We start from the raw sequence: 14,235 nt of genomic DNA on the forward strand, positions 1-14,235 counted from the left end.
TCGTAAATAAACATATATATAAATACAACTTAAATTAAGAAATTGCCATTATTCATTTTCATGTTTTTTGTTTTTGTCAAGGCCAAAGGGAGCCACTACAAGGAGGCTGAAGAGCCGCATGTGGCTCCAGAGCCGCGGGTTGCCGACCCCTGATTCTAGACTAAAGAGAAACAGCTGGGTGGTAAGCAAATCTTATATTTAAATTCGGGACAAAGATAGGTGCAATAATGGAAATCCAGTTGTATTTCACACATAACCAAAAGAGACTAGGTACATAATTACACAAAACAGTTAAAGCAGTTTTCACTTGCCAGTCGTTGCATATATATTCCCTAAAAACACCTATTCTCATGCCTGCCTTGGAATCAGGGTCACTTTGTAATATAGCATGTAAATCTCGAAAAATGTTATTTATCTTAATTCATAATAAGTCACATTTCTGTGATCTTGTTTCTAATACATTAACAATGCAAAGTGAGCCATCTAAAAAAATACACTCCTCTTCAATATTTCTTCTTTAGTTGTTGAAAGAAGATATGGTGCTTTTGTATTTAATTTTGAAAATACTTTGCTTACACTGCACAATCCCACCTGGCAGTGATCCACCCAGGAGTTTCCAATTAAAACTGGAATCCCCAGAGACAGGGTTCATAAAATCAGGTGGCATGGAAAGTGCAAGTCCTGGAATAAACCATTCATAAAGAAAAAAAGGGATTTTCTTAATTAGTTTATCCTGCATTTGCGGAGATTCTCAATCTGTATGTTATATAGTTCCTTTCACAATCAATTTTGTGGTCAATTTTTTTTTTTTTACAAAAATGAACACAGCTTCCAGCAAAATTATACTGAATAGCATTGGCTCAGAAAATAATTTACAGATGAGTAACTAGCACAGAGAATATTTCTACTGGCAAATCCTTTATTCATGTATAAATGAATTGTATATCTAGATCTTCACTTCAACAAGGATTTCAGACATCTGTGGACACTGGTGGCTTTTCACAGACAGTAATGAATAAATGCAGAAAATGGTTCAGTGATCTATACAGTACTTGGACTAACATAAAGCAGATGACAATAAAAATTTAAACAAGATGTCCCTAACTCCAGGGGTTTAATAAAACAAATTTACAATGGGAAGTACAGCACACTAGTGCACTATTCCCACCAGCATGGGGGGGGGGGGTGTTTCGGTTTGGAGTCTTTATGTGCTATCTGCAAGCTCCTTAACTTTCAGCCACATTGGGAAATCAAGCTGCATGAAAAACATTAGCCTTCATATGGAATGAAGTGGTAGCCTGTCAAAACAGTTTAACCAAACTCCCACAAGCTAACAGAAGAAGCTAGGTGGCCTCAGTCCAAAATATTATGACACCATAAACATACGTGGAAGAACAGTCCAATTTTCAATGCAAAGTCTCTACAATAATGAGGAGGTGCAATAATACCTACTGCCATTTAGATGTGCTCTCGGGGAACAAACCTAGGGCTTCCTAGAGTATTCTTGAACCCTGAAAGTACTTCCAAGAATGCCCCTGTAATGATAAGTCTGGAGTCATGACAGGGGTTGTAGACAAGCACTCACCTGGCAACAGAATGGCAAGACCAGAGAGTACTGCTGAAGTGATGGAATACTTTAAAGGAACTTGGTTGAGTAAATGAACAGCCATCTCAATGGACACACTGGAGCTTTTTCTTCTCTTTTGCTGTTGCTTTGTGTTTACTCTTTTGGTTTCTTTTTGGGGTTCCAGAATGGCTTAAGAAAACCCTTTACAAATTAACATTATCTTTAGATTACAACAACAATATTTTTACAATTATACAACCTGCCTACCTTTTCATAACTACATCATTCTGTCTCTCTCCTTCAATATATATGTATATTTATGTTGGAGGACTCCTTCACCAGCTCCGTTGTGGTATGTAACAACCCTCGGGGGAGATAAGGGGTGCTGCCACTAATACTGTCTTCTTCCTTTTTTTCCCCTCACAGTACTGAAGAGTTCACCCAGTGAAGGCAAGTAGCCATATCCATTCCAGTCCTGCCAAAACAGAACCCAGGTACCCCAGAAGGAGTCATCATTCCTGGGCTGAGAAAGCCGCAGGACGGAGCTCTCTACACAGCCAGACTTGACGCTAAAGCCTTTTGTTAAAGCCCTAAGTGAGTTATGTGCAAAGACCCATGCTTTACGTTTATTCCAGTTTATTTTCATTTGTCCGACGAGGAATAAAACGAATGACCCGGTTGGCATTCCAAAAATGTTTTGCCTTTGAGTTGGTCACTACCACGTTTGACATATATATATATATATATATATATATATATATATATATATATATATATATATATATATATATATATATATATATATGAGGGGGTACCCAAAAACTGGAACTGAAAAAAAAATTGTTTTAATAATTTTTACTTACTGGAACTTTAGTCTCCTTCAAATTACTCTCCACGTGCAATTGTCCCAACAGTTTTCCCACTGGTGGGAACATTTTTGCAATTTTGGAATTGCTGAAGAGAAACATTGTCCAATGCCTGCAGCAATTTTTCTTTGACTTCCTCCATGGTACAAAAACACTTTCCTTTGAGTTCTTTTTTCATATTCAGGAACAAGAAAAAGTAGCACAGAGCAAGATCAAGAGACTTTTCCCCTCGTTTGAAATGCAAAAACCACTCGTAGATCTGTGTTTTACTTAAAGCTTCCTCATTAATAAGCAATTTCAAGCATCACTACAGTTTCAGCAGTTGTTTTCCCAAAGAGAAAACAAAATTTCATGTCCAAGTGTCTGTTAATGGTGTTTTCATTGGAAAGCCACAATTCTGACAGTTCTCTGGCTCTTTTAGTATTAGCTTCGAACTTTGCTTGCACTGAGTACCTTTTAAATGTGCGTCTGGTTGAACTTGTTTGTGTGTAAATAAGAGATCGTGGGTCTTTCCCTTTCTAACCTCCCCTCCTCTTAATTTTATCCTCAGGTATAAAATACGACAGACAGACAGACAGACAGACAGACAGACAGACAGACAGACAGACAGACAGACAGACAGACAGACAGACAGACAGACAGATAGATAGATAGATAGATAGATAGATAGATAGATAGATAGATAGATAGATAGATAGATAGATAGGACTGCCCATGCAAACTGTTTTCTAACACTACTGTTCTTGACATCCATCCATCCATTTTCCAACCCGCTGAGTGTGCTGCTTCAAGTTTTCAGTAGAAATTGCTTAATTAATTGACCCATAATGCATGTGAAGTTCACTGGCCTTTAGTTACTTGGATCAGTAAAATTACCATTTTTTATAATGTGATAACATTGGGAGCTTCCAATCTTTATGAATTTCCCCAGTGTTCAGTTATTTTTGAAAAATACACGTCAAGGGTTAATATATATGTACTTGCTAACCTTCTTAATTGCTCTAGGAAAAAGGTTACCTGGTTCTGCCAATTTTTTTAATTCAGATTTTGTAATATAAACAATACTTTTGTCTCTCTCTGCCTCTCCATCTCTACATTTTCTCTCTCTACAGTAGGTGCCTCCTTGATAGTCTCTGTAACTGGTGGAAGGCTACTGACACCTTTATACCTGAAAACCTCAGAAAAATGCAAATTTGCTATTTTACTTTCAGTGTGTTTTGACTGCCTGGTGTTCCATCCAGCGCTGGCTCATGTCTTGCATCAGTACTGTTAGGAAAAGCTCATGACACCAACACCTTGTAAATAAATTAGTAGGTTTGGGAAATGTGTGGAAGGATAGAAAAGTAATTAATTTTAAAATCTGTTTAGTCCAACACAGTTTTGTGATGTACCACAGACAATAGGCCAATTTAGAGTCATCAATTGACAAAACCTGTACAAGTTTAGGATGTGGAAGGAAAACTCACACTGACTCAAGGCAAGAATTATATTTCAATGAGTTAACAGACATGCTGTAATTTGACCTCACTCTCCTGAAACTATGAAGCAGGAGCACTAAGCACTAAAAAATTTTGCCACCCTAAATTATTACTTTTAAATTATATTCTGAATCTAAAATTACAATTATTGCATTATACATATTACTTTACTTTATTCATATATAACATATACATATGTAAGCTCCTCATACAAAGGTTTCCTTAAAATGAACATGTACAACATGTGCAGCTAAAAACAGAAATATATGCAGCAGGAGCAGCTATTTCCACATGTGGCTGCAACAAAAATACCTGCATTGACAGGCAACTGACTAAAAAAATAAAAAAATATAGAAGGGGTCTTCATTTTGCAAAACTATATCTCCCACCAACCAAGCTCAGGAAAATACAGTATATACATTTAGGTTACTTAAATATATAGGTGCCAGAGGTAGTTCTGGAATGTATCACTTCAATTGTGCCTTTATGTGGTTTCAGACAGGTCGATTCCCTGCATGCCCTATTGTTTGCTCATATACTTTGAAAGGCTAATGACCCATGCTGGGCTAGCTCATTCCATCTCACTTTTACTTGTAGAGAAAGAGTTTGTTTTCCAATTTTTTTATGGAATAAGTAGATAAAAAGTTTACAGAAATTTAAGGACTGTTCAGATATTTCTGGGAAAAGGAGAAAAATCACTTCATGCTGGACTGTTAGCAATACCCTGAAAGATAACCCATATTAATATAGAAGATCCTCTGGTGTTTCGTTTGCTGTGTTAGCACCTACCACATTAGGAATCCTGGCTTCCATGTCCATTATTATACTAAACCACCCTAAATCCACTTAATCTAATTCAGGGCTCTGAGTGTGCACAAAGCCTACCTCAGCTAGACTGGGTGCAAAGCAGCAAACAGCTATCTTGATAATCTAGCACCATCACTGATACATGTATGAAGCATAAGCAAGAAATGTGGCCTAAATGGACAGAAAATCCATACTGGGGTGCAAACATACCTAACAGATCATTTTTAAAGTAGACATTCAATCTGACTGCAATGTCTTTAGGATTTGGAGGTAAACCACATCCAAGTACAGTGAGACAACCAATTCATCATGCTACCTGGGCTTGGGATTTTTTACAAAAATGAATTCAACAAGAAAAATTGACAGGCACAGCAGTATAAAAGAGGAAATGTGTCTACTCATTCTGCTGTTGAAAGAAAAAAGTTCCCATAATTAACTTGGTTCTCACTTTTCCCATAGTTTATCAACATTTTTCAGCACATGCTCAGCTGTGTTATGGCCAGAGATGGGAAATAACTAGTCCACAGGACTAAAGTTTTTCATTAAGAATTAGAACTATTGCACATTAAAAAGTAGTCAAATAACAGACAGGAGTCTGAGCATGAGAGTTCTGTTTATATCCGGTGTCAAAATCAGATTGTGAGACAAAAATCAGGATCAAAAAGTCAAAGCCAAAAGTCTTTCCCTAACTATAGTAAGATTTTCGTGGTACTGTATTTTTATCATGAGGATCCAAAAGCTAGGACACAAACAGGGGTATTCCGCCATCTTAAATAGCTGCAACATGACAATATCACTGCCACACCCACATAAAAACCACACCAATGCAAGAATCACTGGAGTCCTCAGTGTTCTAATGTTAGCTGGCAGTAGAATATATAAGCAGCTATTGTTATATGCACTCTCAGGTACACAATATTATAGTGAGAATTCAAATGTGACAGGAATATAAGCATAGTACAGATTGTATGCAAGATAGGATAAGATCAATACTGGAAAAACAGAAATAACCGAATATCATGATAAAGGGCCAAAAGAACGTTCTGGTAAATGAACACAAAGTCACGATACCAAAAACAACCTCTCTACTTGTTTGAAAAGATAAGATATTGAAAAACATGAGGAAGACTTTTGCTTATCCACTGAGGGATACGCAGATATGCAACAACAGTAAATGTATACTCCTAGACTAAAGCTGATGTCACATTACATGATTTCTAGTTGTTGGGTATGTCAGACTTTCTGATTGCAGTTACGGAACTTGTCTCTGAGAACAATTTCAATTTACATAACTGAAATTTCATGGATATGTCACATTTAGAGATTCAGTGCTGACCTTCCAGCATGGTCATGCTTGATATTTTTTCTGGTAGCCAATAACATGTCTCATGTTAGCACCAGTGCGGTACGAAGGGTTAAGGTATAGAGAGGTCAGCTGTGATATCTTTTCTTTTATCCATTCTGTCCTGTTACATAAAACAGGAGACATCAGACAGACGAAGTTCTCCTCTGTTTGTGAGGTCAAAAACAATCATGTTCCTTATTTTTTTTGTACTTCCATAAGAGCATTAATGGTTGTCAGCTCTCACGTACAGAGAGCCTGCCTCTAGTGCTGGGAAGTATACCAGTTCATAATGAAAACCGTTTATTTTTGTTATGATATGGATTTTTCTTATACAGCAAAATCGGTTTAAATAGCCTAAACAACGTTTGGAGTGTGGCGCAGTGGGAAACTGCTTAAGGGGGGACCTTTTTCACTGCTATACCGCTAAACACGCATGCAACACAGTACATGAGTTAGTGGAGGTATTGTGTGGTGAAAATGGACAGAGAATGGTGGTGCAGTGGTAGCGCAGCTGCCTCGCAGTTAGGAGACCTGGGTTTGCTTCCCGGATCCTCCCTGCGTGGAGTTTGCATGTTCTCCCCGTGTCTGCGTGGGTTTCCTCTGGGTGCTCTGGTTTCCTCCCACAGTCCGAAGATGTGTGGGTTAGGTGCATTGGCGATCTTAAATTGTCCCTAGTGTGTGCTTGGTGTGTGCCCTGCGGTGGGCTGGCACCTTGCCAGGGGTTTGTTCCTGCCTTGCGCCGTGTGTTGGCTGGGATTAATAATAATACATTTTATTTATTTGTAGGCACCTTTCTAAACACTCAAGGACACCGAACAATAGATAAACCACAGATTATAAACAAAACAAAAATACAAAAATTTAAATCAGACAGAGCAATTGATTGGCTCCAGCAGATCCCTGTGACCCGGTGTTAGGATATAGCGGGTTGGAAAATGACTGACTGACTGACTGACATTCCGAAACTGAAGTAGCAGACGATAAAGTTGAACACGATGACACAGAAGAACATTTGCCGAAAAAAGGAGCCGTGTCTGTTGTCTGGAGATACTTTGGTTTTAAAAGGTCGGATGTGGACCAAACAACTATTTACTGCAAATGCTGTTGAGCTAAAGTTGTCGCCGAAGGCAGCAACACAAGCAATTTGCTGCACCACCTTAGCCGCAAACATGCTTTGGAGTACCATGAATGTATGGAACTAAGACTGGCACCCCCATGTCCTCAGGTAAAACTGAAAAAGCGAGAGGACACTCGAGTCAGACGTCACTTGTAAACACATTTGCTAGAGGTACTGCCTACGACAAAAAAAGCAAGCAGTGGATCGAGATAACCAACGCCATTATAATCCATATAGCTAACGTGTCAGTGGACAGAGATTGTTAACATTAACAGAAAGTGTAGTTGGTTTACAAAAAATATCTATTTATTCCTTTTCTAAGACATGTTCAGTGCAATACAACTTTTGACAAGCACCTCTGGATATTTTATTAAGTCTAAATGTGATGGTTGAAAATATGTTGTCAAAATTATAGGTTAAGTTGTTTGCAAAATTTGTTCAATAAAAAGGCTCTATATTTTGACTACAACTGTCATGCAATGAGATTCCTTCTCTTCATTCGTGCCAACCCTTGAAAACTATCACTTTATGGGGCCATGCAAACCTGTATTAATACTTGTGTGCACATTAAAATGTTTTTTTGTACAATGTACAATTCTCATGTCAGTGGAATTGGTTATTCTTAGCCAGTCTACTGCAGTAATTGCAGTGGAAAATGTGGTTATCATCCACTCATGCATGTGATAAAAATACCGTCGAATACAGTGAAACCAGTATAATTTTGAAAAATACCATGATATAGAATTTTGGTCATACCGCCCAGCACTACCTACCCCTATGACTAAAGACAAAATCAAAGAGCAAGTTGTAGACTAGTTGCAAGTGTCACTGGGCACGTCACATTACATGACAGACTTCATGACATGCCTCCAACTGCCTCTGACTCTTTAAGGTTATGTAAATGAAGGCTACAATTGAAAATTGCAGGAAAAATCAATCAAGTGGTCTGAATGGTTAATTGAATGGTCAAGGATCCCTGATACGCCACCTGTATTTCACACTTCACATTACACATTGTGTCTATGTGCCTGGTAATAGATGTCTTTGCCATTAACAGGATATATAATAGCAGCAAACTTATGAGAAGCAAACCATTAAAATGATGACAAAAACAGCATCATCATAACATTTCAAATTAACAAAATAAAAAATAGTTCTATTAAAAAACAAAAAAATGAAAACATAATCTTAATAACCAAGAAAGATTATAACAATGTGGAGTATGTCCTATTACATTAGAAGCAGGCACAAGGAAGGAAACCAAAACTGGACACACTGCACATATTCATACACCTTCATTGACTCTGGATAATTTGCTGTCACCAATAGCAACCCTGGCAGCATGTTACTGGAGTGTAGGAAGAAACTTTAGGAAAGTCAAGCTAACTCATTTAGAACATGAAAGCCAGACTGAAACTGAATTGGGGCCGAATACACTAATGCAGAAAAGTTACTTGCTGTGTCACCTTGTTACCTGTACAGTTGCAGAATGCCATCATGTATATTAGTACACAGAACTGAACGTGTGAGTGGGTATTCATTCTTTATTTGAAGCGCAACTGTAAAATGTTTTTTTTTTACCAATTATTCCAAACTACTGTTTTATATAGCATCTATTCTATTTTGAATATAATCCCAAAATACTTTACTAGTACCCAACAATTTTTTTTGTATGTGGAGTTTAGGCAGATAAACTACCTGCTTTAGAGTCACATCATGAGTTAGAAATGAGGAGTAAATGGGTAACTACACTCTGTGAAAAGGTTTGTGCCTTGGCCACTAGTCTACGCTGCACTTAATTAAAAGGCATATACACTCTGTGAGAAAATAAAAGCTAAGGTCAAATATTCATAGAACTGACAGATGTTGTAAGCTTGGTATTCAACACTTTAGATTACAGTAATGGTAATGGTCGTAACTAGGGTTCCATGTGTCAGACTCACCATAAAAGGCAATAACTTAAAAATACTAATAGCAACCTTTAAAAGCACTAAGAATGTTCTAACAGTTCATTCTATAGTCTTATCAACAGTTTGTAAGTTTGACCATTTTGTCATGCCTTTAAGCAAATATTATCAGTATTTATCAGATCCACTGGAAAGGGTCTGGCAGGTTTAGGGCATTGACTTTCAGTGTACTAATGACCAATAAGAATACTCATACAAACTAACAGAAAGCGACCATTTGCAAAGGATAAAATAATGGCACTATAACTTTGGTTACAGAATGAAATGTAACACTAACCTACTCCTAACCTCAACCATTTCTGTAAAAACAAATGTCTAAGAAAATCATATGGGATAACTGAAATTACATTTCTGTGACCCTGAATTGGATTAAGTGGTTTGCAGAATTTATGTTACATCATATTTCAGTATAAATTTAAAAAAATCTATGGATGTTTTGATTTAGAAAGCCATTTACTCCATTGGCTAAAACACTAGATTTTAAAAATAATGTTGCCAAATCAATCCTTCTCTCACACCTACTGCGTAAACCATAGAAATTTGTTTTACCTGGCAAGGTACCAATTGTAAAATGAAAATGAATAACTGTACAAAGACTGATATTATATAAAGCACAAACTGTTTGAATATAAGTATAAATTATAGCACTGTGATTTTAGTAATGCTTCAGTAAATAATAACATATAATAATTTTAAAGACTACCCCTAATCCAATCCTGACCCTAACCAGTTTTGGAAATGCTAGATGTCTAAGAAAAGTATGTTTCTGGGAAATCAGAAGGCAGTGAATCTCATTTATTTTATTTTTATGACATGACATTCAGTTACACTTGCATGTTAAATGAATGGTTTGCTGGTATACAACTATCATGTCTATTGACACAGTTTATATTAATTTCCATGAACATTCTTACCAGTGAATAAACTGTTGATAATTAACCTACAAACCTTTCAGTCAGTATCCACCATCTTACTCTTACAGAAGTGATGACCAATAATAACATTCACAGTGTGTTACAAAACCTACTGTGTGGTTTAAAGGGACAAAGTTACTGGTCTTTGTAATGGCCAGCTGTCAGTTAAAAGTATTACAACACACATGGTCTGAAACAATGCTGGCAATGATAACTGTAGGAAGGCCCTCAAGATCATCAGGTAGGATTTAGTGGGAAGAGAGATGCATAATAAATTATCTATCTATCTGTTAACTTCCATTATAGAACCAGCAAGCTACCTTCCACAAAGAAATAATAACCAACCTTTATTTTGTATTGCATCTTTGTATAGTGAACACCACCTATAGGCTTTTTACAAATTCAGGCCATAATACAAGTCTTTACTAGACTTACCAATGGACCTCAAGCAATTTAAGGGACCTTCTTGGGGTTACATAGCAAGTCTAATGTAAACACTGAAATTCCAACCATCTAAGCTAGAGCAGCCAGGAATTCCAGTGATTGTCATTGATTCATCTTCATTATCTTCATTGATGAGTTAATCTTCTCCCTTGTGGCTGATGACTAATGTGTAATTTGGGTGTCTCATACAGTGCACTGCTAGGACAGTGTGTGTCATAGGTGAGGTCAGGTTGCCTAGAGTCATTTTCCACCTGCACAGTATTCTACCACACAGCTGCTCATGTGATGGAGCTCCCTTCCTGGGCTAGCCAGTCTCCAATATCTACAGTATGTTTTAATGCGCCTCAAGAGACTACTTAGTACTTGTATGACTCTGAACCACAATACACAGCGAATAGTGCAGACAACCACAGTTGTATTACTGGATGCTAACAACAATCACATACTGGAACAATTAAACATTTCTTTAAAAGGATTTTCTACTTACGTGTCACCTATTTTGCAAGCTTACAACTATTAAGACAGTGCAGCTATTATGACTATACATGTATTATTAGTGTAGCATGACCCAAAGTACAAGAACACACAAGATTTACAATTATCCCTTTAAATATGTGTTTCTCAGCAGAAAATGTGAACATTATGCAGTATTCTTCCAATGTTTTCATTATATTCTTGAACAGCACTCAAAGCTGGGCAAGGGTTACATTAACTCATAATTATTTGCACATTTATGGGTAAAGGTAGCCTCTTTTTACTTGTTTTCACAATGCAGCAATACATCCAAAGAAAACGTGTTTTTACTGGTCTAAAGATATTAAAAACCAAACATATTTTTATCCATGTGGTTAAAATCATACTGCAATAGAATAACTGTGTTCAGTAAGTAAATTGTCAGCAATAAAGGTTCTGCTCAGTTAGTGAGCAAGTAAATGCTCTGCTCAGGACTGCATAAAGGAACATTATAACACAGACAGATATACAGACAGATAGATAGAGCAGTTTAAGTCCAGTGATCTAAATCATCTAAATGGCAAACTGTCTAGTTTTAAAAAGAAAACAGTTTAGTTAACAAAAAGTCATATTTTAAAAAACAGATTAACAATGGAAGTTAATTAAGCCTTGAAAATGGATGTAAACAATTGCTTCAGGTGCCCCAAATTTTTCTGATTACTTAAAAACCCTCTGCCTATATAAAAGCAGTGCTCATATAAACTGTGTTGCTACACCCGCTGAAGCATTATTTGGACAATATTGTACTACATATTGCTATCATATTAGCAAGAAAATGGCAATTAACAAAGGCAAACAGACCATTATAGTCTTTAAAAGATGTAGGTCTTTCCTTTAAAATAAATCGCAAACAAAGCCAATGTGTCACCTCACCATGTACAGTTTCTTACAGTATCAAAAGGAACTTGGAAACTAGAAGAAACTCTGACAGGAACAAGTCTGGCAGACCCAAAGCCACAACAGATCATTCTCCCAAACATTTGCCTCTGGAAATGTATTTTGTGGACACTTCTACCCGTGGCTGTGAAAAGTGTGTGCAAAGCAAATAGATGCGCAGGCTGTCAGACTGTAACGGACAAGAGCAGACTACAAATTCCTTAACAGTATTCCGGTTATGAGTTTATATGGCCACATAATCTGATTAATGGTATTTTAAAAATCAGGTTTCTATGAATAACTGGTGAAACGCTAAGTGATATGAAGAGAGCTGCAACATGAATGAAAGTTAGATTGTGTGAGGGACAACCGGGACCCTTACCCAGCCAGGACGCACTCAGAATGGAAGGACCAGGGGAGATAGCATGCACATGGCATTGTCTCCCCCGGATCGCTACATGGCTGTCGCCCTGGGTTGTGACAGCACCACAGATTCCCACAGGGCCCCATGGTAACTGAAGTTCTTTAGCTTTGCCCTGTTGGGTTATGTGGATGCCACCAAGGGGTGCTGTGGGGACTAACAAGCCCTACCTTGTCGGGCTCCAGCCTAACCCAGAAGTGCTACCAGGCTACGATTACAAGACACCGGAAGTACTCTCGGGTTTCACATAAAAGGAGCTGCCACACTCAGTTTGGGGGGACAGAGATGTGAGGAGGTGGACAAAGCTTGCTGGAGGAGTGGAGGAAACAGAGAGAGGAAAAGAGAAGACAATGGAGAGAAGACAGAGCAGCAGAGAGTGCTACTGTACTTATTGTAACTGTGTATTGGAGCTGTGGGAAACACTTACGGGAAGTATTTCACACAAAAAAAATCCTCGTTTGTTGAGACTTGTTGAGTGCCTAAGCCTGTTCTGTGATGGGTGTTTGGGGAGCTGGAGCACCCCCTGGTGGCCACGTCAGATAGATAGATAGATAGATAGATAGATAGATAGATAGATAGATAGATAGATAGATAGATAGATAGATAGATAGATAGATAGAAGCTATATAAAATTGATAGGAAAGGTAATACTGTATTTAAGACAGACATAAAGTATAAAGTATATGATAGAGGAGTCACGTAAGACAGCTAGACAGATAAGACAGACAGATACATAAAAAGATAGTAACACTAATCATTTTTTCAATCCAGATTTGCTTTACTTTGTCTTCAGTGTCAAGACCCAACTGGCGAAGACTGGCCTCGGTGACAGTTTGGACTGGTCGTCCCCAGTCTCACCCAGCGCACATCGACTCTCTGAAGGATGCTTGGATTGCGCCAGCTTGGTAGTTAACTCTTTCAAACGCTTTCCATTCATACGCCCACTCCTCCTCTTAACTTTAGGGAGAAGCCATGCGTGAACTGCGCTCAGCGGAGTCCGAGAGATGGGTCACTGGAATGTCATCCATCAATTTCGTTCATTTTTAGTGTTTAAATGAACCCCCCGGAGTTCTGCAACTGGCTTAACGTTAAGTTCGGACAGTACATTACTGAAAAGGGGCTCGCGCCCATTGAATTGTTGTGCATCCCTGCCTACCACTCTGCTTTCCTAAGTTTGGAGCAATGACAAATATAAATAACTGGTTCAAGTGCCCACACCCGACAGGACAGAGAGAATGAAAAGCGCGAGCCTACCTTCCAGAACCTGAGCCGCGTCGGAGAGGTGGCAGGACCACAATGTTAAGAGCAAAGCAAGAGGCCCCCGGCAGTCCCTACGGGAGAGAGAGAATGAACGTGAGTAAATAAAATTAAAAAAAAAAAAGAGTAAGAAAAAAAAGTTGTGAATACTTACCCCAAAGCCATCTTAACTGACTCCTTGTGAAAGCTTTAAGAGGGAAAGTTTACTGCTGCATATGCTTTAGTGGCGACACTCTCAGCCCCACCGCTCTCTCTCTCTCTCTCTCTCTCTCTGTCCCTCTCTCGCTCTCCCTTCTTTCGTTCCTGGCTGCCTGCACTTCTAAATGAAACAAAGGCAGCTCTTAGTGAGCCCTTCAGTGACTCAACCAACTCGCGAAGGCTGAAATTTGACTCCTCATTCCTCCCGCAGACCACCTCTTTAAGATCGTAACCTTGTCTTCTGTCCCACCTTGCTAGAGCCACGACCCCGAGACCAACTCGCCCGTCACCGCCCACTGGCCTTAGCAAACCTCCCAGCGGGGCACAAGCCATTATGCTACTTTGGACATTTTTTTAGGTGCAGCTTGTATTTAAGTTTTGCTTTGTGTTGATTATGTACATAAATGTAGTTTTTCTCCTTCAGTGATTTAATTGGTACCCGTCAATGGCACTTAGCCACAGACT

At 38.3% G+C, this 14,235-nt stretch overlaps 1 protein-coding gene across 1 annotated transcript in view; it reads right to left on the minus strand.

Annotated features, from left to right (window-relative positions):
- The window catches only part of LOC114653644 (collagen alpha-1(XV) chain-like), a 261,721-nt gene extending 247,742 nt beyond the window's left edge, over positions 1-13,979 (minus strand). The window contains exons 1-2 of the mRNA XM_028804065.2: positions 13,727-13,979; positions 13,570-13,646 (exon numbers count right to left, since the gene is read on the minus strand). Coding sequence (XP_028659898.1) covers positions 13,570-13,646; positions 13,727-13,737 — 88 coding nt within the window. The 5' untranslated portion in view covers positions 13,738-13,979. The remainder of the gene's footprint in view (positions 1-13,569; positions 13,647-13,726) is intronic.
- Between the last annotated feature and the right edge of the window lie 256 nt (positions 13,980-14,235).

Source organism: Erpetoichthys calabaricus, chromosome 6, assembly GCF_900747795.2.
Source record: "Erpetoichthys calabaricus chromosome 6, fErpCal1.3, whole genome shotgun sequence".
Taxonomy (NCBI): Eukaryota; Metazoa; Chordata; class Cladistia; order Polypteriformes; family Polypteridae; genus Erpetoichthys; species Erpetoichthys calabaricus.